Here is a 23701-nt window from a genome sequence, read left to right on the forward strand (position 1 = left end):
GAAAAATTCATATTCGATATCAAAAGTCCCATTGAGTGTCTGGTGTGGCCACCAGATGCTTTAATTTCTAGAGTGCATCTTATCCTCATGGGCTGCACCAGATTTGCCACTCTTCCACTGTCTTACTGTTTATGTCTTATATTATGAATAATGCAGTTTATTGCTCTGGCCACGTCTGCAATCCTTATGCCTTCCGGCAGCAGGTCTATGGCATGTTCACGCAGGCGAACAGGGACTCTGATCATCTCCTGGTGTTTTTCAGAGTCAATAGAAAATCTCTTTACTGCCCTAAATTACCGTAACTGTGACCACAGTTACTGCCTTAACTATCTTAAGGACTGTTCCACAGGTGCATGTGCAAAAATTGTTTAGGGTTCACTGAACAAACATGAAAAACACTGTTCAAACGCTTTCCAATAAAGATCTGTAAAGCTTATTTGGATTTTACAATATCTTTGTAAAATCCTGAAAAAGGGATTTAGTTGAAAGTTAAAAAATAAATTAACTGTTTTATAAAATAATGATAGAATACAGATTTTGAATGCATTATCAGGGTTAAAAGGAATATATTTTCATCCTAAATTAATCTATTTCTTCACCATCAGGTCTACATGCTATAATTACCATCAGCTAAAGAACAACAGAACCACCCTATAGTGCTGCTAGAATCAGTGTGACAGAATGGAGAAATGTTTAAAAAATGTATAAAGAAATAAAATAATAAAAAATAAAATAAAATACTAACAATAAAAATTAAAAACAATAAACAATAAAATAAATAAAAGCTGAACCCTATCCATTACCAATGACAGAGAGACAGATGGAAGTGTAATGCTGAAATTGCAGGCTAAAATCTACAGAATGACACAAGCTCCACAACTCAAAAATAAGTGTGACATTTAAAAGGAACTAGTATAAATACACCAGCCAGCAACAGTTACACTGCAGATAAAATTCTATACTCTCGCATATTAATGGTACAATCATTTCTGCTTCAAATCCTTACTCTAAAAAATACATAAAAAGATTTATGTCACAGCCACCAGCAAAGTCACACTGAAACTTGAACTGAAAAGTAAAGCATGAACAAGTTTGGTACTGTAAGGCAGAAGCCTTATTTTCATATTATCATCACTTTTTTGTATGCTATATTATTAGTAATCTGTTGCAAACGGTATGTCGTGGTCCAGATAGCATTTTTATTTTTTTTTACAATTTAACAACAATTTATCAAACATTTTAAAGGGGACATCGGATTCCCACAATTTGGTATGACTCTTTAGGGTCTTCACGAAAAGTCTATAACATACTTTGTTTAAAATTTTTCAAATGAAGTGTAAAACAACACCCTTTTTACCTGGTCAAAAACAGCTCTGTTCACAGCGACCCAGTTCGCTGCATGTCCCGTTCTCTGAGACTGTTAACTTTAGCCGCATTCGTCACAGAAACTTGCTAACTAACACATTATTAGGAAAGGTGATTTGCAAAGATTCATTAAAAAAAACTAAAAAAACTAAAAACTAATACTCAATTGAAGCTGTATCACGAATGATTCGAGCGAACATAGACGCACTTAGGTAGATTGGGGGGGGGGGGGGGGGGAAAAATTCTTGTGTGTAACTCCTCCAGCATTTTAAAGGGGACATCGGATTCCCACAATTTGGTATGACTCTTTAGGGTCTTCACGAAAAGTCTATAACATACTTTGTTTAAAATTTTTCAAATGAAGTGTAAAACAACACCCTTTTTACCTGGTCAAAAACAGCTCTGTTCACAGCGACCCAGTTCGCTGCATGTCCCGTTCTCTGAGACTGTTAACTTTAGCCGCATTCGTCACAGAAACTTGCTAACTAACACATTATTAGGAAAGGTGATTTGCAAAGATTCATTAAAAAAAACTAAAAAAACTAAAAACTAATACTCAATTGAAGCTGTATCACGAATGATTCGAGCGAACATAGACGCACTTAGGTAGATTGGGGGGGGGGGGGGTGAGTAAAAATTCTTGTCTACACCTGCTCCAGCGTCGAAACAATGGCAAAATTGTAACAGCTCACTCAGGGCAGGTCTGTGCTAAAACAGCAATGTCAGTCAACAATCGTGGGAGGGGCCTGGGCAAAGCTATGCCACTTTGCCAAGAATATGTGAACGGCTTGATCTGAGAAAGTGCTTATGATTTGTGGGTATTTAAAAAAAAAAAAAAAAAAACACTGTTGTGTACACACTGCCAAGACACATTTAAGTTCAAACACCATGTAAAAGTGGATGTTGCATCTATTTCGTTGTTTCAAACCATTATTCAAGTTCAGGTCAATTGTCATTAATCTATTTTCCTGTCTTGTTTGTTTGCCAGACAAAAATGGCAGATTCTGTGTTATGATTGGTCAGATCGCTTGTCAGTCAAACTCCCTGCGAAGGGTCAATTGTTTTTTTTGTTTTTTTTCATGAATTCTGTGTTGTCTGTTTAATCTTTTTTTCTGGATTTATGATTTAATACAAATTCATTATCAGTGGTAATGAAATGAAGGCATAAAACTTGTTTTACTTTTATTTTTGGCAAACAAAGTGCTGTGCAACAAAGATTTACTGTTAGAATCAAAACATGGAACGATTGTGTGATATTTCCTAAAAACAAAGCTTTAATAATTGTATTATTACTATTATTATTGTTATTATTATTACTTTGAAAACTACATTACACCGTACAATAGTAATGTAATTCTGTTTAAATTAAATTAAATTGAGCTTTTATTTTAAAGGGGTCATGATGCTGCTAAAAAAACATTATTTTGTGTAATGAAATGTGTTTATGTGGTTTAAAGTTCAAAAAACACATTATTTTCCACATACTGTACATTATTGTTTCTCCTCTATGCCCCGCCTTTTTGAAACGCTTCGATTTTTACAAAGCTCATCGGTCTGAAAAGCGAGGTGTGCTGTCATTGGCCAGCTTATCCAGTGCGTTGTGATTGGCTGAATACCTCAAGCATGTCACGAAAATGTTACGCCCCTCACCATACTGTTGATGCCGTGTCCCGGCCGGAGCGACAAAACAAAAAACATGAAAGCCCATAACAAACGAGGCATTTGTTGCATCCAGTGGGGACATAATTACTGATTATAATGACTTATACTGTAGTTTTATGCGTTGCATTGCATCGCGCCACGTAAACATAAAACCATGTCTGCATTTGTGATCGGAGAAGCGACAAGCTACAAACGCTACTCTACACTGCCCAAAACTCGCGTTTGAATCATCAGTGGCAAATCCATTAAATGAAAACGTACTTACAGACTGTGAGTCAGAACAGGATCAGGAAACAGTCCTCTGGTAAAATGTGCTGCACACAAATGAATATTTGGATTGAACTGTTCTGGAACAGTGTTGTAAATACAACTTAACCACTGATTTGTAGTCGTGTCCTCTTTTGGAAGACCAAACAAAGTAGTTTCACTTTCAAAACGAAACACACGGCGGCCTAACGTGAGCGGAAGCCGCAGCCTAGCGTGAGCAGAGGCGGCGGGCTTGAGAACGGCGTGGCCGGCGGATTCAACAAAGGAGCGGCAACCACATGTGATGACCCCGGACTGGACTCCGCTTCGTCCACGGTGAAAGCCGATCCGGCGATCCACAGCACTAAGTTGATGTATTCCCTCAGCGACCAGCACAGATCAGCTCTAGGCATGACGAAGCAGATATCGTCCTCTTTTGGAAGACCAAACAAAGTAGTTTCGACAATACTACAGCGAGAATAAACGTTACGCCTTCTTTCTTTGTGTGAACATTTGGGCGGCATTATGCAAATCTTCCCACATAGTGATGTAGATATGTGGGGGCGTGTTAGAACGAGCCGTTTTAGGTAGGCGTGGTTAACTTTTATAAAGAATCTCTCTTTGGATTTGAGACTTTAGTCTTTGCAACTTTACAGATCTTCTTTATGCACCAAGAGCTTGTAACACTCCAAAGAGAAAGGAAAAATTTAAATCGCATCATATGACCCCTTTAACAGGTTGTTGTGAAATCTTTGCATTGCATTTAAATAAAATCACAAAAATTGCAGCCTTTGCGATTTCATAATCGCACTAAGCCAAATCTTGATTTTGGTTTTATTTCGATTAATCATGCAGCCCTACACAAAACCCTTCCTTCTTCCTTAAATCTTCTTCAAATTGTAATGCATTTGTATGACATATAAAACTAGCCAAAGATCTTCCCTATATTCCCTCTGAGCACAGACTCGGTTATTACTGCGGGGGACTGCATGTGTGAGTAAAAGTGTATGAGAGACTGAGTTGATTTGAAAGGTGTGCATCACTATAGGTGTGTGTTTGGGTACAAATGCTGTTGTTACTGCTTACGTAGTGCTTTGTGTGCAGATGTATGTGTTTGTCTGCATTTAGAGAGCAAATTAATAGAGGAGAACAGTGCCATGGACTAAAACACTGACACAATAGTAATCCCAGAGGACTAGGGCAGGTCATACTCTTTAGAAACCTTGTGACATTGAACAAACTTGAACCACAGGGGCATATTCAGCTGTGTCTTCTTACAGCTTAACTTCTACTGTATGAATAATGACTATGAAAAAAAGTTATTTGAAATTTTAAGTGGCCAAAAGAGACTATTTGAGACTGCTATCAGAACTATAAAAGAAATTCCCCACTATGATTGCTTAATTCAGAGTAGGATGCAATGGGTCTCACGTTATTAGACATCTCAATTCAGGGCTATGTACTACTAGAGGAAAATGGAAGGAATCAATCAGATTTAAGTGCTATGTTCCAGAAATTCTCAAAGATTGTCACCTATGAGAGAGACCGACACCACGTCCAAACCAGGATGCAGGCATGACAGGACAATGTGACAAGCGATAAAAGATATATATATATATATATATATATATATATATATATATATATATATATATATATATACCTATCCCATATAATACAAGTTTCTGCCTTAATCATCAGTGGCAACCACAAGTGACACTATATTTTCACTTGCCTTGTTTCTGTTTTTACAGTGTAATCATCAAAAATTAATTGGACCAAAATTTCTAAAAGAATTAATAAAAGGTGTTCATAAAAATATAAGGTATGTGTTCTTAGTTTTATGTGCTTCAACTGTGCAATACATTAAGAAAGAACACAAAGAGAACACAAAGCAAAGAGAACTCGACAATCCGTGCTAGTTCTCTCACACAGCATTTTGGCTTTAAACGTGGACAGAAAAATTGCATGTTGCTGGAATCTTGTCATGTTACACCTGGTTAGGATAAAGTGTGACTGTGAAGCCTTTATTTACTGCCATGAAGAATGGACAGCTGGTATACTGATGTTTCATCATCCATCAAAGCACTGGATGATGGTAGAGAGTTCTGTCTCACACGTTGGTCCGATAATCTCCCATAGGTCTTCTTGTGGGTTGAGAAAAACTACACTGATTTGCAGTGATCCTTCTTGCTAAAGGAACAAGTGAACCCAAACCAAACCAGAAATTCTAATTCTAAATCTCCCATAGGTGTTTATTTGATTTGAGAAAAACTGTACTGATTTGCAGTGATCCTACACTCTAAAGCAGTGGTCGGCAACAGGCGGCAACAGTGGTCGCCAAAACTGGCCCGCCAGCAATAATATCTGGCCCTGATTGGGCCTAACTGCATATTTAGCAAGAATTCACATGTTAAACATTTAGCTAGCTTGATAGAGAAGGATCACTCAAATCAGAAAGAATGTGAAGGCTATGACAATCATGTCAATGGACATGAGCGGGAAGTTATTCGGAATCTGTTTGTTCCTTCTATACTGAATATTTTCAGCTGAAAGCATGATTTACACAAGTGCTACTACAACACCTATACACAAGCAATCACTCTCTCAATAATGCATTCAAACAAATGTGATCTTACAGTGCTACTTCATCTGTATCCAATTTCGAATGAGCAGAAATCTGTAAGAAATGCATCGATCCGTAGGTAAAATAACTGACGAAAACGTAGTTATTTTCATCACAAACTAAATTTGCACTGCAAAAAGCATCAATTAAAACTTTTAATGCTGACAACCATGTTATTAGCTTGTCATGTGGTAGGAAAAAAGTTTGAGCACAGTCTGTCACAGGCAATTCTAGTTGCATTTTTCATCAATTAATTTCTTAAATGATCCTTTGACTATGTTCTGGTCCGCTATCTAGTGGCAAATTTTTTTTTTCGAATTTAATCTCCAGTGTTGGAGTTAATTAAAATATATTTTGGAAAACAACAAGAAAGCCACTAGGTGAAAAAAAATAAACGGAGCCAAAACAACCATAGCAAGCTGTCTCCATGAAACAGATAAGCAGGCTAAATTTGTTAAATTTTTCACTCTATTGACATGAAATTTGTGACTTTTCTGCAGGTCGCTTCTCTCAGGTTCTTGTCGGATGCCTGTTTTGGCAAAGATTCAGCATTGCCGCTCCAGAGAAGGGAGTGGGGAGGAAATAAGGAGTGACACGGTCTGTTGAGTTGGCAGCTCTATACATTACAGGGCCAAAAGAACAACTAAACACCTGCTTTCTCTACAGCTCAAAGTAAAACAACAAGAAACAAGTATGAATCCACCAGCTGATTATGGCTGATTTACATTCACTCTATAGATATTTGAAATGACAAAGTGTGGATTTGAAGATTTTTTTTTTGAAGATATATAAAATACTTTCTCTTATCCCAGCAGACACAATCATTAGTAGTCATGATTCACAATCATGAGTCACAATCATGAAGGCAATTCAGTGGAATTTTTTTTTAGCCATTTAAATTTTAGCATACATCCCAGTATGATTTATTATAGTACAAAAAAGGAAAACTATTAAGATTTGAAACATTTTAAATAAAGACAATTGTTTTAGCAAGTTCAAGATTAAGTTTGAGTATGTTTCTCACAAAACTATATTTTCAAAAAAAATTTTTAAGTTAAATTAAAACATTTTAAAAATTGTGTAAATTGTGATTTATTTTCATAATTCACAATTTATATATACAGCACAACAGCAAAAACTGTGAGGAAAAAATAAAGATAATTTTCTATAACTACAAGTCAAGCTGCAATACCAAACCATATAAGATATACAGTGGTGTGAAAAAGTGTTGGCCCCCTTCCTGATTTCTTATTTTTTTGCATGTTTGTCACACTTTAATGTTTCAGATCATCAAACAAATTTAAATATTAGTCAAAGATAACACAAGTAAACACAACATGGAGTCCAAACACTTTTTAACACAGGACCATGTAGTTTTGGATTTTGTTTTCCCTTAATAATAAAAACCTTCATTTAAAAACTGCATGTTGTGTTCACTTGTGTTATCTTTTACTAATATTTAAATTTGTTTGATCTGAAACATTAAAGTGTGACAAACATGCAAAAAAATAAGAAACCAGGAAGGGGGCCAACACTTTTTCACACCACTGTATATAGATATATATATAGATATACCATATAGATAACAACAGACCACTATACTAAACGCCTTAACCTGACTGTATATAAATACATACGGATCCATTCAGAATTAATAAACAGAGCAAAACACAAATTAAAAAAGCTAATAAAAACATTCTGATTTTGTAGAATTTGGTGAAAGCAGCTCAACATGACCAGTGAACAATTCCTCTGTCAGAGTGAGTGTTGATGCCCATATGTACATAAACGCCACTGACCATTGCAAACTCCTATAAGAACACGCTTCTTCAGCGAGTGTCCATTATAAATCACCTGCCAGACATGCAACCATGCTGAAATGTGCTTGTGCAAAGAGCTATTAGAGAGCGCACATACACTATTTGTTTATTTGCAAACTAATAATAACAGACTCATGCGTGTCTAATAATGTACGGCTTCTTATGTCATTGTAACCGTCTTTACCTCCATTACAATTGTCATCCATCAAAACATTACTGGTTGGATACTGGTTTGCTTTATTTAGCCCATACAGACTAGCCCTGACTTCACATATCTTATTAAAAGAGGTATGTTTGTTCCCACCAATCACTGCACAAGTTAAAGGGATAGTTCACCCAAAAATGAAAATTCTGTTATCATTTACTCACCCTCTTGTTGTTCCAAACCTGTATGAGTTGCTTTCTTATGTTGAACATAAAAGAAGATATTTTGAAGATGGCTGGTAATTAAACAGTTGGTGGTTGCCATTGACTTCCATAGTATTTTTTTTCCTACATTTTTGGGTGAACTATCCCTTTAAGGTTATGTATGATGACGAAAGCACGTTAGTGCTAGCCCGTCCGGAGACTGCATTGCAGTCCCTGTAGTTCGGGGGGGAAAAAAATGTGTATGGAAGTCTATGAGAACACTCGGGATGAATCTTAGCCAGAGTGAAATCGCCCAAAAAGGGGTGGTACTGCACAGAACGTGACTTGACACTAATTGAACTATATATCCAGAGACAGAACAAACAGTCTAGAACAGTGAAAGCTAGCGTAACACTGTGGTTGAATGTGATAGAAAAAAATCCCTCCCTTTCACACTCTGGTAGTGCGTCGCCCTATCGCCCTAATGAAGAAACTGCTCCTGAATCCATTCATATTGTAGTATACACCATGAGTTTTTAAAGGGGTAGAAGCCCCTGAAGCCCACAAAGCCTTGAAGATCCAGATCATGTCAACCCACTTGATTCAAGGATTTTCTCGGAGTTGGAAAAGATCATTAAAAAAAAAACAAAAAAAAAAAGGCAGACCAGGAACTCTCTGAGCATGCCCTCATCCATGATGTAATAAGATGGGGATCACCTTTTGAGATGATCTCCAGGTTTCTGGAGCAGGCTGTCTGTGCAGTTTTGGCTAGTGACAGGAGTACATGGCATCTCATGCCAAAAGACAGTGACATTGCCATACTTGAGAATGTCAAGCAGGTCCTTCAACCGCTCAGTGACCTTACTTATGCCCTGGCCTTGAAGAAACGGGTCACACTGTCTTCACTCACACCAGTACTGGAGCACATAGGCAGTGAAATTCTCACTGAGCAAGCTGAAGACAACCAACTCATCAGACAGATGAAGCAAGTAATGAGAGAAGACTTGCTAGAAGTGAGATACACAGAGCGAGTGGAACGAGTGCTACAGGTCTCCAGCTTCAGGGATGCCCGATTTAAGGGAAGCTTCTGTAAAAACCTGGATGACACAGTTGAGGCATGTGTGGAAGAAGCTGTGACTCTTGCAGAAGCAGTTCCTTTATATAGAGAACATCCTCAAGCAGAAAGAGGAGAAAATGAGGCAGGAGAGGGAAGCAGTAGTCCCGCCACCACTAAAAGGAAGCAAAAAGGTCTGTCTGGTTTGCTAAAGCAAATTAATTAATCTAGGCAGAACAAGGCAGCCTCAGAAAATGATAATGTCTGTGATAGGGTGCTGTCTGAAATGAGAATGTATAAGTCTCTTGTTACCATCGCCACTGATGCTGACCCTCTGGCTTGGTGGAAAATGCATGTTGAAGAAATGCCTCTCCTGGCAAATGTGGCCAGGAAGTATCTCTGCATCCCTGCCACAAGTGTGCCTTCGGAGAGGATGTTCAGTACAAGTGGGCACATTCTCTCACCTCAGCGGTCAAGATTGAGTCCTGAAAATCTCAACATGCTTACATTTCTTCATCACAACCTGGACTAAAAAGAAACAAAGAAATACATGCTGCTGAAAAACAATAACAAACATGGTTGTGCAATTTTTGCTCTCCCATTTATGCTGTTTAAAAGGAAGGACAGTTTGGTTTATTTTTGTCTAATCTAAATTTTTTTCAAAAAACCTTGCTGCTTTTTCCCTTCTAATTTAATTTTTATTTTTGAAATGTTCTTTCTTTTAAATGGCCAATGTATTGCTTTCTTTCTAATTGTTTTTTAATTGAGTTATAATATTTTTTCAGAAGGGAGACTTCAATACTTTAATTAAAATGGTTTAATGTTTGTTCTAATAAAGGATTTGTACACTCAAAAAACTTGTTCTTATTCTTTTAAGGGTCATTGTTTAATATATACCATGAAACCGTGATATTTTCTGAGACGATTATCACACCGTGAAAATCTCATACCGTTACAACCCTACACCTTAACACATCTTATAAGTTCTTTGCGAGTTATAAGCTAGTAAAAAATACACAATATGTACATATATACAAGTACATTTAGCACAGAACACAGCTTTGTTTTGGAAGTTGGGCAAGTCTGCAAAAAAGGCATTATAAAAGCTGTCCATTTTGGTTGTCAATGTATCCTTATACCTTTTGTTTTGTATCTTTATGCTTGGTTTTAAAAATGACAGTGTGGATGCGAAGCGAACTGGGACTAAATATATCTAAATGTATCTGACCCATTTTAATTCTACACAGAATATTCTAAAGTGCTATGGAGAAGGTCAAACCTTGCAAAACAGCACTAATGAGTAGAAAAAGATTCAACACTGGTTCCAAAAATTACAAGCTTTTAAAACCACACATCAATATTATCAACATTACTAAAAATGATCATCATTTTACTCTAGTAATTAGTCCTGTCAATCATTTTACAAATGTGCAGGGTTAATTGTTTATTGATTGTCTACTACTAATAATAAAATAATAACAATAGTATAGGCCTATACGCAATTCTAAAACAAACTCCCAACCCACAATGGTGTCTATCTGGTTTAATAATGCACAATTACTTTATTTTTCTCCTAGACTCACAGGCGATTCACATGAGCATGTGGTTTGCAGCTCATTGATTGAATTTCCCAGTGACGATGACTCCATTGGCTAAATAGAGACAGATAGATGGACACAGAGGGGGAGAGAGGAAGAAAGGGATGGACATTAATGATCTTACCAAACAGCAATCAGGAATCAGTGAAGTCACTAACTGAATACTTGTACAATCATTTTTTTAGGCAAAAAAACAATCTAAGCAGGCTTCCAGCAATCAACCAAATCCCTAGGGATGTAATTGATGCGTCAAGGTCTTAGTGTCTAAAGCAGGGGTTCTCAAAGTCTACATTCAAAGGTCCAAATCTGAATTTTCATCAGTGTCAAAGGTCCGGACCGGAACAATTGATTATTACAAAATGTATTTTTAATAAACATACATAACATGCATAACAAATAAAACATTAATTAAAAAAAAAAGAGCCCTTTGCATTCAAAATACATTAATAACAAGTGCAAAAGTGGCGCAACAATTAATTTAAGTGTCAGCAATAGAGGTCGACCGATAAGGGGTTTTCTCTGGCCGATGAGATATTAAGAAATCAGGGCAGCCGATGGCCGATATATGATGCCAATTTTTTTCCCCCTTTATCTCATAAAAGCAAGTTTGACTAAATGATTATTGCAGGGCACAAGATGGTAATAGTAGTAGTAGTAGTAGTAGTAGTAGTAGTAGTAGTAGTAGTAGTAGCCTAATTCATAGTAATAATACATGGCTCAAAGCACCTTCTCAAAACAGTTCTGAAGCATGCTTTTTGTTTATGTTTGTTTCCCAGTGTTTCCCACAGACTTGCAAATGCAAAATCATTCTCTGCCAGGAGGAGACGCTGTTGGAGCGGAGATATAGTAGTTTCCCCGGTAACGGCTGTAATCTAATAAACAAAACTGGGAAAGACGAAATGAAAATGGCATCAAAGCTTTTCTGAAGACGGTCGGTTCTTTTCAATGATACATTCAAATAAAAACACCCACAATGCATTTTAATTTTGAAACGTGCAGTTCTCATTTTATTCAAGGAAGTAGAATCCTTTTGGAAAATCTATTTGTGGCAGTCAGTTTTGATTTTGTGACGGGCCGCCACAAATAACTCAATGTATGGGAAACACTGGACACTGCTATAAGTCAAATGGCCATAATCTAAGCGATAACAAAAATAAATAAATAAAAAATTACTGGTATATTAGCGTGAAATGTCGCCCGATTATGTCAAACGTCAAACACGCACGACGAAATGTCACGAAGGAAAAGTTTCAGTATCTCGCCTTGGCACTCATTTCGGACCATCTCCAAAAAGACATTAAAAAAACTGATTTACAAGTTTAACATGCGTTTATCAAAGTAGGAAATAATTAGTGCTCTTGAAATACGAAATGGAGGTGGGTCCGGACTGAATTCCCTCCGTGTCCGGATCCGGACCGGAGTCCGGACTTTTGAGAAGCACTGGTCTAAAGCATCTAATGAGTATAAGACAGATCTGTGGCAGAGTTTATGCAATGTACATATAGCCTATCGTTTTCAACCACCCTGTTGAAAAAAACAGCATATGCTGGTTAGGTATGTTTTGAAGCTGGGATGCTGGTTTAAGCTGGTCCTTTGCTGGTTTAAGCTGGTCGGACCAGTTTAGGACCAGTACATGGCCAGCTAAGGACCAGCTTAAACCAGCTCAAACCAGCATCAAAACATACCTAACCAGCATATGCTGTTTTTTTCAACAGGGCAGGCTCACTGGAAATACGTGCCTCTAAATACATTTCTGCAAAACCGTTATTACGTACCTTACTGCACGTTTTGAGGCGGTTTCAAAGTGAAATGTCCAGAGAGTGGTGCTAAAACGCGTTCAATACGTGACCATGGCACGTTTTTATTACGTTGGTAATAAAAACCCTAAACCTACTCAATAGTGTTAACAAATGGAAAAGTGATATAAAAACGCTTTTGTTGATGCAGCTGTGCTATTTTAACTTCCTCGTGAGGATTTGAGCTGTTTTGTTGAACCATAGTTTTATATCGGAGCTCTTAATCTCTCAAATGCAACGCCGCCGTATCGCGTGAGCTACCGAGCAAACCTACTGAATTAGAAAACTCATGCATATGAATGAAGCTGTATATGTGAAAACAACATTCAAAAGTATCAGTTTTCAAATCGCGCAGGATGTTAAAATTGTTTTGAAGTCATAACATAAGGAAACTGGAAACTGCAGTGATTCGTACATATAGGTGCATTTTTTCAGTTTTGCAGAAATGTATATAAATACATTTCTATACAGGTATTCTCAAGGGGACTGATTATGTCTCTAAAAGAAAAGATTCTTTAATTCTGTCCTTAATTAATTTTGCAATCGTGTCTCTCTTTAGAATACTTGGTTTATACAGCTTGATTCATAGATCTGTATTACCTTTTTGGAGTTTGAAGATTTTGGTCAAATGGAGACAGTGCATGGACAGAAATCTCTCAGGTTTCATTAAACATTTTAATTTGTGTTTTGAAGATGAAGGAAAGTCTTACTGGTTTGGAATGACATGAAGTTGAGTCATTTACATCAATCTTGGATGAATTATCCAAAATGGTTAATTATGTAATTATTCATTATTAATTACCACATGTTTAGAAAGCCATGTAAAGTGTAAGAATGTAAGTTTAACTTTGAAAAAAACTTATATTGAGACTTTATGGTGGGGTTTTTTTCCCCATCGCACTGCATTTCATGTTCTTAAATGAGAAATGTACTGTGTAATTGGCTTTCCACCCTTTGTATTAAACTATGCATACATACATGATGCTGTTTTGTTTATAGTTGTTTAAGCAACTAAATTAATTATAATTGGTTTATAAACATTATTTTAAACATTATGCACTTTTTTCACAGATAGTCATTTTATCTTATGCTTTGAATAAACATGCATTAGTAATATTTTGCTTGATGTGCCCTCTTGTGGCCTCAGAAGAGAAGCCAAAAGCTTTTCTTAACCCTAAATGAAATTATGCATTGTAAATTCAAATGTAATTCAAATTTTGATAATATTTAAGTACAAAATTCGAATTTAGTTTTTCAGCCATTTTGACAGCCCTAATTCACACAAAGACCAAAATCTTCAATGCTCTACCACACCAAACCACAAACAAAGAAGATGACTTTTCCTAAACACAGAGGAGTGGTCAGCTGTTCAGAAGAGAGACAGTACTTTGTGGTCTTCATTACTCAGCAGTTGTGTCAGCAATGAGAAAAGCTGTTAATTGACATCATTTCCACTTTTAAAATAGCCGTTTGTTTGCTTGTTTTGTTGTTTAATTAAAGATTTAAATCCAAAAGCATCAGTTTTACCAGTTTTACAATAATGAGATACGTGTCACTTATTATTGTAAAACTGGTAAAATAGCAATCATAATGAATTATTTGTCAAGACTGAAAATTAGTCACACAGAAAAAAAAAAGTGTTATTTACCGTTATTTCACAAAAGGAAGAGAACACACTTACTCAGTCACATCCGTTTCTGTTTATTTGTAATCACAGTATACTTCACATTAAGAAATAATGATAATTTCTATAATTTCTCCATCAAAAATATGACCTAGTAGCATAGGGAGCTCCTGAACAAAAACTATGATTATAGGCTATACTGACAGATAAAATATCTAAATAAATACACTTGTTTGCACCGCTTGCCTATAGTTTAGCTCTCTCTGTCAGCGACAAGGGATTCACATGTGATAAATGACAGAGAAGATTTCAGAATTAGAGACACGCATCCAAACTTTAATTGAGGACAGTAAGAATGTGAGGGCTCTAGCTACGGCTTTGGATGCTAGCTCAGGGAGTCCTGTACATTGTTCGGTTCCGGTTACAATGCCTCTGCAGCAGGGCAACTGGGTGAAAGTGAGGAGGCATAGTCGTGGGTCAAAACACTGCTCTTCCATTCCAATCAAGACATCAAACAGGTTCTCCCCACTCAGTGACGCTCCCACTGAGAAACCTGAAAAGTGCTCTAGTTATTGGCGATTCTATTGTATGGAACGTAAAAAATAGAGACACCAGCCACCATAGTCCAATGTTTACCGGGAGCCAGAGCACCTGACATCATGTTCGACTTCACCAGTCAGAGATCACTAAAAATAACATTAAAGAGGTGTGTGAACTTGCAAGTACGATGTCAGACACTGTAATATGCTCTGGTCCCCTCCCTGCTTACCATGGTGATGAGATACATAGCAGACTGTCGTCACTCAATGGCTGGATGTCTAAGTGGTGCCCGGAGAATAACATAGGTTTCATCGACAATTGGACGAGTTTTTGGGGCAGACCTGACCTGTTGAAAAGAGATGATCTTCATCCCTCCTGGGGTGGTGCCGCTCTTCTCTCTAGAAATATGGCACATAGTCTTACTGTGCGTTCACACCGCTGGCGGCGAGAGCGTCAAAATTCGCTCTGGCTGCCCTGTAGACGCTCTACGATCGGTCTTTATTTAAAGGGGCCGCAAACATACCAAACAAGCCTGACCTGTTGAAAAGAGATGGTCTTCATCCCTCCTGGGGTGGTGCCGCTCTTCTCTCTAGAAATATGGCACATAGTCTTAGCGTTTGTACTTGACTAACTGGGGCCCAGGTCAGGAAGCAGACAGACTGGCTAAACTGACCGTCTGCTAGCCGCCTCACGTCATAGAAATCAGTTAATTCTCAGCACAGACTCTTTCACCTAGATATCACACTATAGAGATTGTGTCTGTTCCCCGAACTAGAAAATACAAAAAACCGTCCAAACCAATATAAGAGTAACAATTGAATTGATGTTCAACAAATAAAAAACAGATGTAATCCAGATAAACAAATGATAAAGCTTGGCTTATTGAATATGAGGTCCCTTTCTACGAAAGCACTTTTTGTAAATGATATGATCACTGATCATAAACTAGATGTGCTCTGTTTGACAGAAATCTGACTAAAACCTGATGATTACATTATTTTAAACGAGTTTACCCCCCAAGATTACTGTTATAAACATGAGTCACGTCCAAAAGGTAAAGGGGGAGGTGTTGCTACAATTTATAACAATATTTTCAGTATTTCTCAGAGGGCGGGTTCCAAGTAAAACTCATTTGAAGTAATGGTGCATCATATAACATTATCCAGAGAAACAAGTGTTAATGATAAATCCCCTGTGATGTTTGTACTGGCTACTGTATACAGGCCACCAGGGCACCATACAGACTTTAAAGAATTTGCTGATTTTATATCCGAGTTAGTGCTGGCTGCAGATAAAGTTTTAATTGTTGGTGATTTTTATATCCATGTTGATAATGAAAAAGATGCATTGGGATCAGCATTCATAGTCTTTTTGAACTCTATTGGGGTTAGACAACACGTGTCAGAACTTACTCATTGTCGAAATCATACTCTAGATTTAATACTGTCACATGGAATTGATGTCGATGGTGTTGAAATTATGCAGCCAAGCGATGAAATCTCAGATCATTATAGTCTTGTGCAAACTTCATATAGCTAAAACTGTAAATTCTACTCCTTGTTACAAGTATGGTAGAACCATCACTTCTACCACAAAATACTGCTTTGTAAGTAATCTTCCTGATTTATCTCAATTCCTTAGCATATCCAAAACCTCAGAACAACTTGATGATGTAAAAGAAACTATGGACTCTCTCTTTTCTAGCATTTTAGATACGGTTGCTCCTTTACACTTAAGGAAGATTAAAGGGGTGGTTCATTGCGATTTTACTTTTTTATTGTTAGTTAGTATATAATGTTGCTGTTTGAGCATAAACAATATCTGCAAAGTTTCAAAGCTGAAAGTACAATGCAAACGGAGATATCGTCTTTTTAAATTCTGGCCGTTTAATGCCTACAAAAACGGCTGGTAGGGACTACAACGAGTTACTTCCCGGGTTTGTGACATCACAAACCCAGATAAACCCCGCCCTCGGAAAAAGGCAGCAAAGGGGGCAAGGCCACGCTGCCCTGCTTTAGAAAAGAGGAAGAGAAAACTAGGTGCACATAAAAATCTGTTAATATATGAATCGCGATTCTGTCTTCTAACGATTCTAATGGATTCACAGTTTTCAAAATCAATGTTCAAAAGCAACGGTTCTCAATCCTGTTCCTCGTGTCCCCCTGCTCTGCTCTCTCTCTCTTTCATTCAGCTCAGCTCCGACAATGAACTGTTCCAATTATACTCTTATTTTCACATAGCTATGAGAAACATTAAACATGGAAGCGCATGCGGTTGCTGTACTGTATTAAAGCTTTAATCAGGATAAAACCATATATTAAAATCTAACATAAGCAGTAGCATTTACAATGGCGTATCTAAAAGTATGAGACAACAACAAACAAAAAACATAGGCCTACCATTAAAAGCAGTGCTTGCACAGGTTCTGCATTATCCTCTTCAATAATATCCTCTGCTTCTCAGTTGGGCTCAAAATGATAAGCAATATTAACGATAACAAAAGATAAACTGCAGTGCTTTACAACTATAGGACAGGAAGAGCTAAATAAACTTATCACTGCATCTAAATCAACAACATGCCTGTTAGATCCTGTACCCACTAAATTACTGAAAGAGTTGTTACCTGTAGCAGAAGGACCGCTTATCAATATTATTAACTCGTCGTTATCTTTAGGTCACGTCCCAAAATCATTCAAGCTGGCGGTTAAGCCTCTTATTAAGAAACCACAACTAGATCCTAGCGAATTGGCAAATTACAGACCCATTTCAAATCTTCCATTTATGTCTAAAATTTTAGAGAAAGTTGTGTCTGCTCAGTTCTGCTCCTTCCTGCAAAAAAGTCAGGTTTCAGGCCCCACCATAGCACAGAAACTGCACTTGTTAAAATTACAAATGACTTGCTTCTTGCATCAGACCAAGGCTGCATCTCATTGCTAGTTTTACTTGATCTTAGTGCTGCATTCGATACTATAGATCATGACATACTCATAGATCGATTACAAAACTATACAGGTATTCAAGGGCAGGCTTTAAGATGGTTTAGATCCTACCTGTCCGATCGCTACCATTTTGTTCATTTAAATGGAGAGTCATCTCAATTATCACCAGTAAAATATGGAGTGCCACAAGGATCTGTCCTAGGTCCTCTGCTATTTTCGATATACATGTTGCCACTTGGTAATATTATTAGAAAATACAGGATTAGTTTCCACTCTTATGCTGATGATACTCAACTATATATCTCAACAAGACCAGAAGAAACTTCTAAATTATCTAAGCTAACAGAGTGTGTAAAAATGTAAAAGATTGGATGACCAATAATTTTCTCCTATTAAACTCGGATAATTTAATAATTAATTAAATTAATAATAATAATTAACATAAGATTAAGGATATAATAATAATATAGGATAAGACAGAGATATTACTTATTGGACCAAAAAACAGTACACAGAATCTCTTGGATTACAATTTGCAACTAGACGGATGTACTGTTACTTCCTCTACAGTCAAAAATCTGGGTGTTATATTAGATAGCATCTTGTCTTTTGAAAATCATATTACCCATGTTACAAAAACAGAATTCTTCCATCTTAAGAAACATTGCCAAGCTATGAAACATGTTACCTGTTTCTGATGCAGAAAAGCTAGTTCATGCATTCATGACCTCTAGACTGGACTATTGTAATGCACTGCTAGGTGGTTGTCCTGCATCCTCAATAAACAAGCTACAGGTAGTCCAAAATGCAGCGGCTAGAGTCCTTACCAGGTCAAGAAAATATGATCATATTACCCCAATTTTACAGTCTCTGCACTGGCTACCTATTAAGTTCCGTATCAGTTACAAAATATTATTACTTACCTATAAGGCCCTTAATGGGTTAGCTCCTGCGTACCTAACTAGTCTTCTACCACGCTTCAATCCATCATGCTCCCGAAGGTCGCAAAACTCTGGACTTTTGGTAGTTTCTAGGATAGCAAAGTCAACTAAAGGAGGTAGAGCTTTTTCGCATTTGGCTCCCAAACTCTGGAATAGCCTTCCTGATAACGTTCGGGGTTCAGACACACTCTCTCTGTTTAAATCTAGATTAAAGACACATCTCTTTGATCAAGCATTCAATTAATAAATCTCATAATCTTGTACTGCAGTTATATCTGATCAAATGCGCATTATTATTATTCTTTCGCTTGGGTTAAACAAATCAATTTTGCTTGGTTGGAACAGCAGATACGCTAATTATGTCTCTATTTGTTTCTCTGTTTCTGCCACGGGATTGACATCATATAATAATTGCTGTTAATAGTGTTCATCCTCTGTTTGATTACGTCTTTAATTGATTTTTCCATACATTTCTGCCATATGTACATTAACTGACAGTCACCACTGATAAGCAACTACTAAATATTGTAGAAACCTAATTTGCTGTAAAGTTGCTTTGCAACGATTTGTATCGTGAAAAGTGCTATACAACTAAACTTGAATTGAATATGTCTGTAACTTGATGTGATTACGTTTTTTCCCATGACTTGTATTCTCCTGTTACAATAATTAAGAGTTTAATTGCACACAAATTTGATAATGTAAAAAAAAGGAAGTTCTCATGCTCAAAATTAACCCATTGCATCAGTCAATCCACCTTCACAAGATGTGACTTTTGTAAACGTTAAAGACCAGTGTCTGAGGCCAGACCTTTAATGAGCAATCCTATCACACCACAGTCAGCTCTCTGAGTCAGGAAGAAAACCATCCATTATCGTAGCACGACATTCTTTGCTTCACCTCAGAAAGAATCTGATGCAACTTCACCAGAGGCGTCATACCCATTCAAAGTGAGGGGGCACGTGCCCCCTCAGATTTTTGAGCCAAGTGGATTTTGAAGATTTGAGAGTGCTTGAAATAGACTGTCAGTGAAAATGTTCTTTGCTCTCTTTCTGTACAATGAAAGTGTTATGATTAGTAGCCTAACTTGCAATGTTTTTATTCACATTAACTTTCAATGTTAAATTCACATTAAATATAAAAACATAAAAAATATGTTATGGCATGACACCCATATCTGTGAATTAAGTAAACAGACAGGTTTTTATGCATAGTTAATAGATTACATTATTATGTTACTTTGACCATCGCCCACTATAGATCAACATAATCTAAAAGTGAGAATCAAGATATTTCATGATAATTCAGTTAATGCGTTTGGGAATGTTTCGAATAAAAAGGAAAAAATAAATAAAACACAAGTGCTATTGTTGCTGCTGTGTGTCACATGACAAACCCACCCCCCAACTTGTGCCCCCTCAAAAATAATGAGTGCATGAACGCCCCTGAACTTCACCACTACCTCTCTCACTACAGAATCTCTCTCATTCCATAAAAACACATCAAGATTTCAGTCAAAACTGCATATGGATGCTCATTCAACGTCTAAGACAATGCAAGTATCAAACATTTAAAATGTCACTGAATAGAGGTTTTAATATAAGCTATCTTAAAAAACTGAAGATTCGCTTAGGTAGTGCTCAGCTGACTCTATCATTCTCATGCTCACAGGTTAGCGAACCATAACATGAATTCTGCTATATAAGTTCATGTGTACTGCTGATACAAATATTTAGAATTAATCACAATTAATTATAAATATTTTAACCAGGTTTCAGCTAATTACAATAACTTTCAGGGAAAATTATATTTCTCAATGCATAGCCCCTACAAACGTTGTTTGATATGAAAGAGATGTTATAATTTATTATTTATTATTTAGAATGCTATTTTCATTCATCATTTCCTGTTTGATAACTATAAATTATTTTTATAGCTAAAAATGATTTATAGTTTAAAACATTTCTGCAAGTGCAATTCCTGTGTAAATGCATTTGCTGCCTCTGTGCAAAACATGGAAACCTTTTCATGGAAACCAAAACTGGTTACAAATATTTGTCATAATTTCTTCTTTTGTGTCATGATATAAAGTCATACTGGTTTGGAATTCTTGTATGAAACAGTCTCAGCTTTCAAATTTAGTAATTTAAGAAATTCAAACAATAAATACCGTTTTGTGGCTCTTTAATGTGTCGTGACAAATCGTTGTAGGGCCTCAGTTCAAGTGGCATGTGACCCGATCATCTTTTCATATATACTTAAATCATGAAATAAACACGAATGAACATCATAAGGTATTTTATTTAAACCGCAGACAGACATCAATATAAACCATTTTTCAAGTTTAAGTCCCCCCATATTAATCTACTCTCCTGTCTGGTTTGTTTGGCAGACAAAATGGCGGATTCTGCATTATGATTGGTCAGAACGCCTGTCAATCAAGCTCCCTACAAAGGGTCAATTGACAAAACTTTCATTTCTGGGTGAACTATTCCTTTAATATAGTTTGTTATTGCAAAATTTCAGTTTATTCTGCCTGTGTGCCAGCTTTTCCACTTACTACTATTAATGACAGTTTCACCCCAAAATGAGCAAATGATAAAACCATTAATTTATTAGCTAAATAATTAACATTCCTTTAGTTACTCACCAAACTCAAGGACACCACCATATGTCCTAATTATTTGATGCTTTATATGTTTCTATGAATCTGATACACCAGTGGCAAGACCATGGTGCAAACATGCATATCAAAGTGCCTTTTTTTTTACAGAACTCATTTCACCTCTAGTGAGAATGTGTTTGTGTTACATGAGGTAACAGCAGGGAGGACAGCTCTTACCCTAGGCTGCCAGTTTTCATACTGTTTCTGTAGATTGGTCCCTATCGTCTCCAGGGCTTTCTGTGGACTCATGGACAGAGGGTCTAGAAGATAGAGAAAGGCAGAGAAAATACAAATTATTACACTATTATTGTATTGTTATACAAACCCAATTCCAAAAAAGTTGGGACACTGTACAAATTGTGAGTAAAAAAGGAATGGAATAATTTACAAATCTCATAAACTTATATTTTATTCACAATAGAATATAGATAACATATCAAATGTTGAAAGTGAGACATTTTGAAATGTCATGCCAAATATTGGCTCATTTTGGATTTCATGAGAGCTACACATTCCAAAAAAGTTGGGACAGGTAGCAATAAGAGGCCGGAAAAGTAAAATATGTACTAAATGTACATATAAGGAACAGCTGGAGGACCAATTTGCAACTTATAAGGATACCTTTCAATGCTGAAAGGTATATTCAAGTTCTAGAACAACATATGCTCCCATCCAGACGTCGTCTCTTTCAGGGAAGACCTTGCATTTTCCAACATGACAATGCCAGACCACATACTGCATCAATTACAACATCATGGCTGCGTAGAAGAAGGATCCGGGTACTGAAATGGCCAGCCTGCAGTCCAGATCTTTCACCCATAGAAAACATTTGGCGCATCATAAAGAGGAAGATGCGACAAAGAAGACCTAAGACAGTTGAGCAACTAGAAGCCTGTATTAGACAAGAATGGGACAACATTCCTATTCTTAAACTTGAGCAACTTGTCTCCTCAGTCCCCAGATGTTTGCAGACTGTTATAAAAAGAAGAGGGGATGCCACACAGTGGTAAATATGGCCTTGTCCCAACTTTTTTGAGATGTGTTGATGCCATGAAATTTAAAATCAACTTATTTTTCCCTTAAAATGATACATTTTCTCAGTTTAAATATTTGATATTTCATCTGTGTTGTATTCTGAATAAAATATTGAAATTTGAAACTTCCACATCATTGCATTCTGTTTTTATTCACAATTTGTACAGTGTCCCAACTTTTTTGGAATCAGGTTTGTATATTATGACAGAGTAATACAAAATACACTAATACAAAAATTATTTTACAGAGAATGCCAGATTATATAAATTTTATCTAAACCTTTCAGAACCTTCCAGAAGTACAAAAGGCATCCTAGAATAAAACCTGGCACAAATACACACACAAAATCAAATCCGTATGGATTTTTAAATATATTCCTGCACTGCATTCACATCATAACTACTGAAATACAAAACAGTGATGTTGATCATGTTTCCTCTAAGGCAAGGGTTCATTTAATTGGCTTATAGCTGAAATCATAAAGGAAAGCCAATGTTTATTAAATCAATGCCGACTGCTATGTAAACATTTATTCATCATCATACTTCCAACACATTGCTTGCTTCAGATTTTTTCAGATGTAGAGTATTTTCTTCCTTATTACACAAAATCATGTACATGAAACAATATTTTTTCCACCTTACCATAGCACATAACTGCAACAGATTTATTCAATAAAGAATGTCTGATACATTTCAATTTCAGGTCATCTCTGAACATTTAAATGAAGGAAATTACAAAACTTCTGGATGGATGGAGGAACTCACCTATCCAGCACTCTAGTCTGGCGCAGGGTGAAGTCTTGACTACATCAGGAGGGTCCACACCAACATTGAGACATAAAACTAGAGCCACACTCACTGTTTTCATCTAGAGGAACAAACAGGGGAAAAAGAAAAATTATTTAAATGACTCTGAAATGTGCTGAAATGAAAAGCAATTATTCATAACAACCTTTATAAAAGCAGAAAAAGAACCACAAAAGAGCACCGGATGAACTTGGATATTGATAGGCCTCAGTACAAGCACTGTGTTTGTGTTCTTTTGCATGCAAGCAGCTCATGATCCAGGATATTCAGCATCTCAGAGAAGCTCGGTTCACAGTAAATGCTGTGAACACTGCATCTTTTTGTGCTGTGAATTTACCATGCATTTGGGAACGCAACATGCACTAGGTTCACATTTGCATATTCATATAATTCTAACATTTTTACGAACAGAACTTTAAAGCATTTTATTAGATTTGTAATGAGCAGTGTTTGTAAGCTTGAAACATAAAAGTTTCCCTGCAGTTTTATCTAAAATAAAAATTCCAGAGTTTAAAGCTTGAGGAAATTAAAATTAAAGTATAGTTGTAATTTTACTATTGTAAAATATAAAAATGTATTCATATATATATATATATATATATATATATATATATATATATATATATATATATA

At 36.5% G+C, this 23701-nt stretch overlaps 1 protein-coding gene across 3 annotated transcripts in view; it reads right to left on the bottom strand.

Annotated features, from left to right (window-relative positions):
• Positions 1–23701, bottom strand: part of LOC107553319 (regulatory-associated protein of mTOR-like) — a 302737-nt gene that overhangs the window by 252171 nt on the left and 26865 nt on the right. For 2 of the 3 annotated variants that reach the window (XM_016235516.1, XM_016235515.1), the window contains exons 3-5: positions 23027–23129; positions 21402–21484; positions 10705–10773 (exon numbers count right to left, since the gene is read on the bottom strand). In XM_016235516.1, the coding sequence (XP_016091002.1) occupies positions 10705–10773; positions 21402–21484; positions 23027–23129 (255 nt within the window). The remainder of the gene's footprint in view (positions 1–10704; positions 10774–21401; positions 21485–23026; positions 23130–23701) is intronic. The other variant, XM_016235517.1, reaches the window with a different exon arrangement.

Source organism: Sinocyclocheilus grahami, unplaced genomic scaffold (assembly GCF_001515645.1).
Source record: "Sinocyclocheilus grahami isolate Dianchi unplaced genomic scaffold, SAMN03320097.WGS_v1.1 scaffold469.1, whole genome shotgun sequence".
Classification (NCBI taxonomy): Eukaryota; Metazoa; Chordata; class Actinopteri; order Cypriniformes; family Cyprinidae; genus Sinocyclocheilus; species Sinocyclocheilus grahami.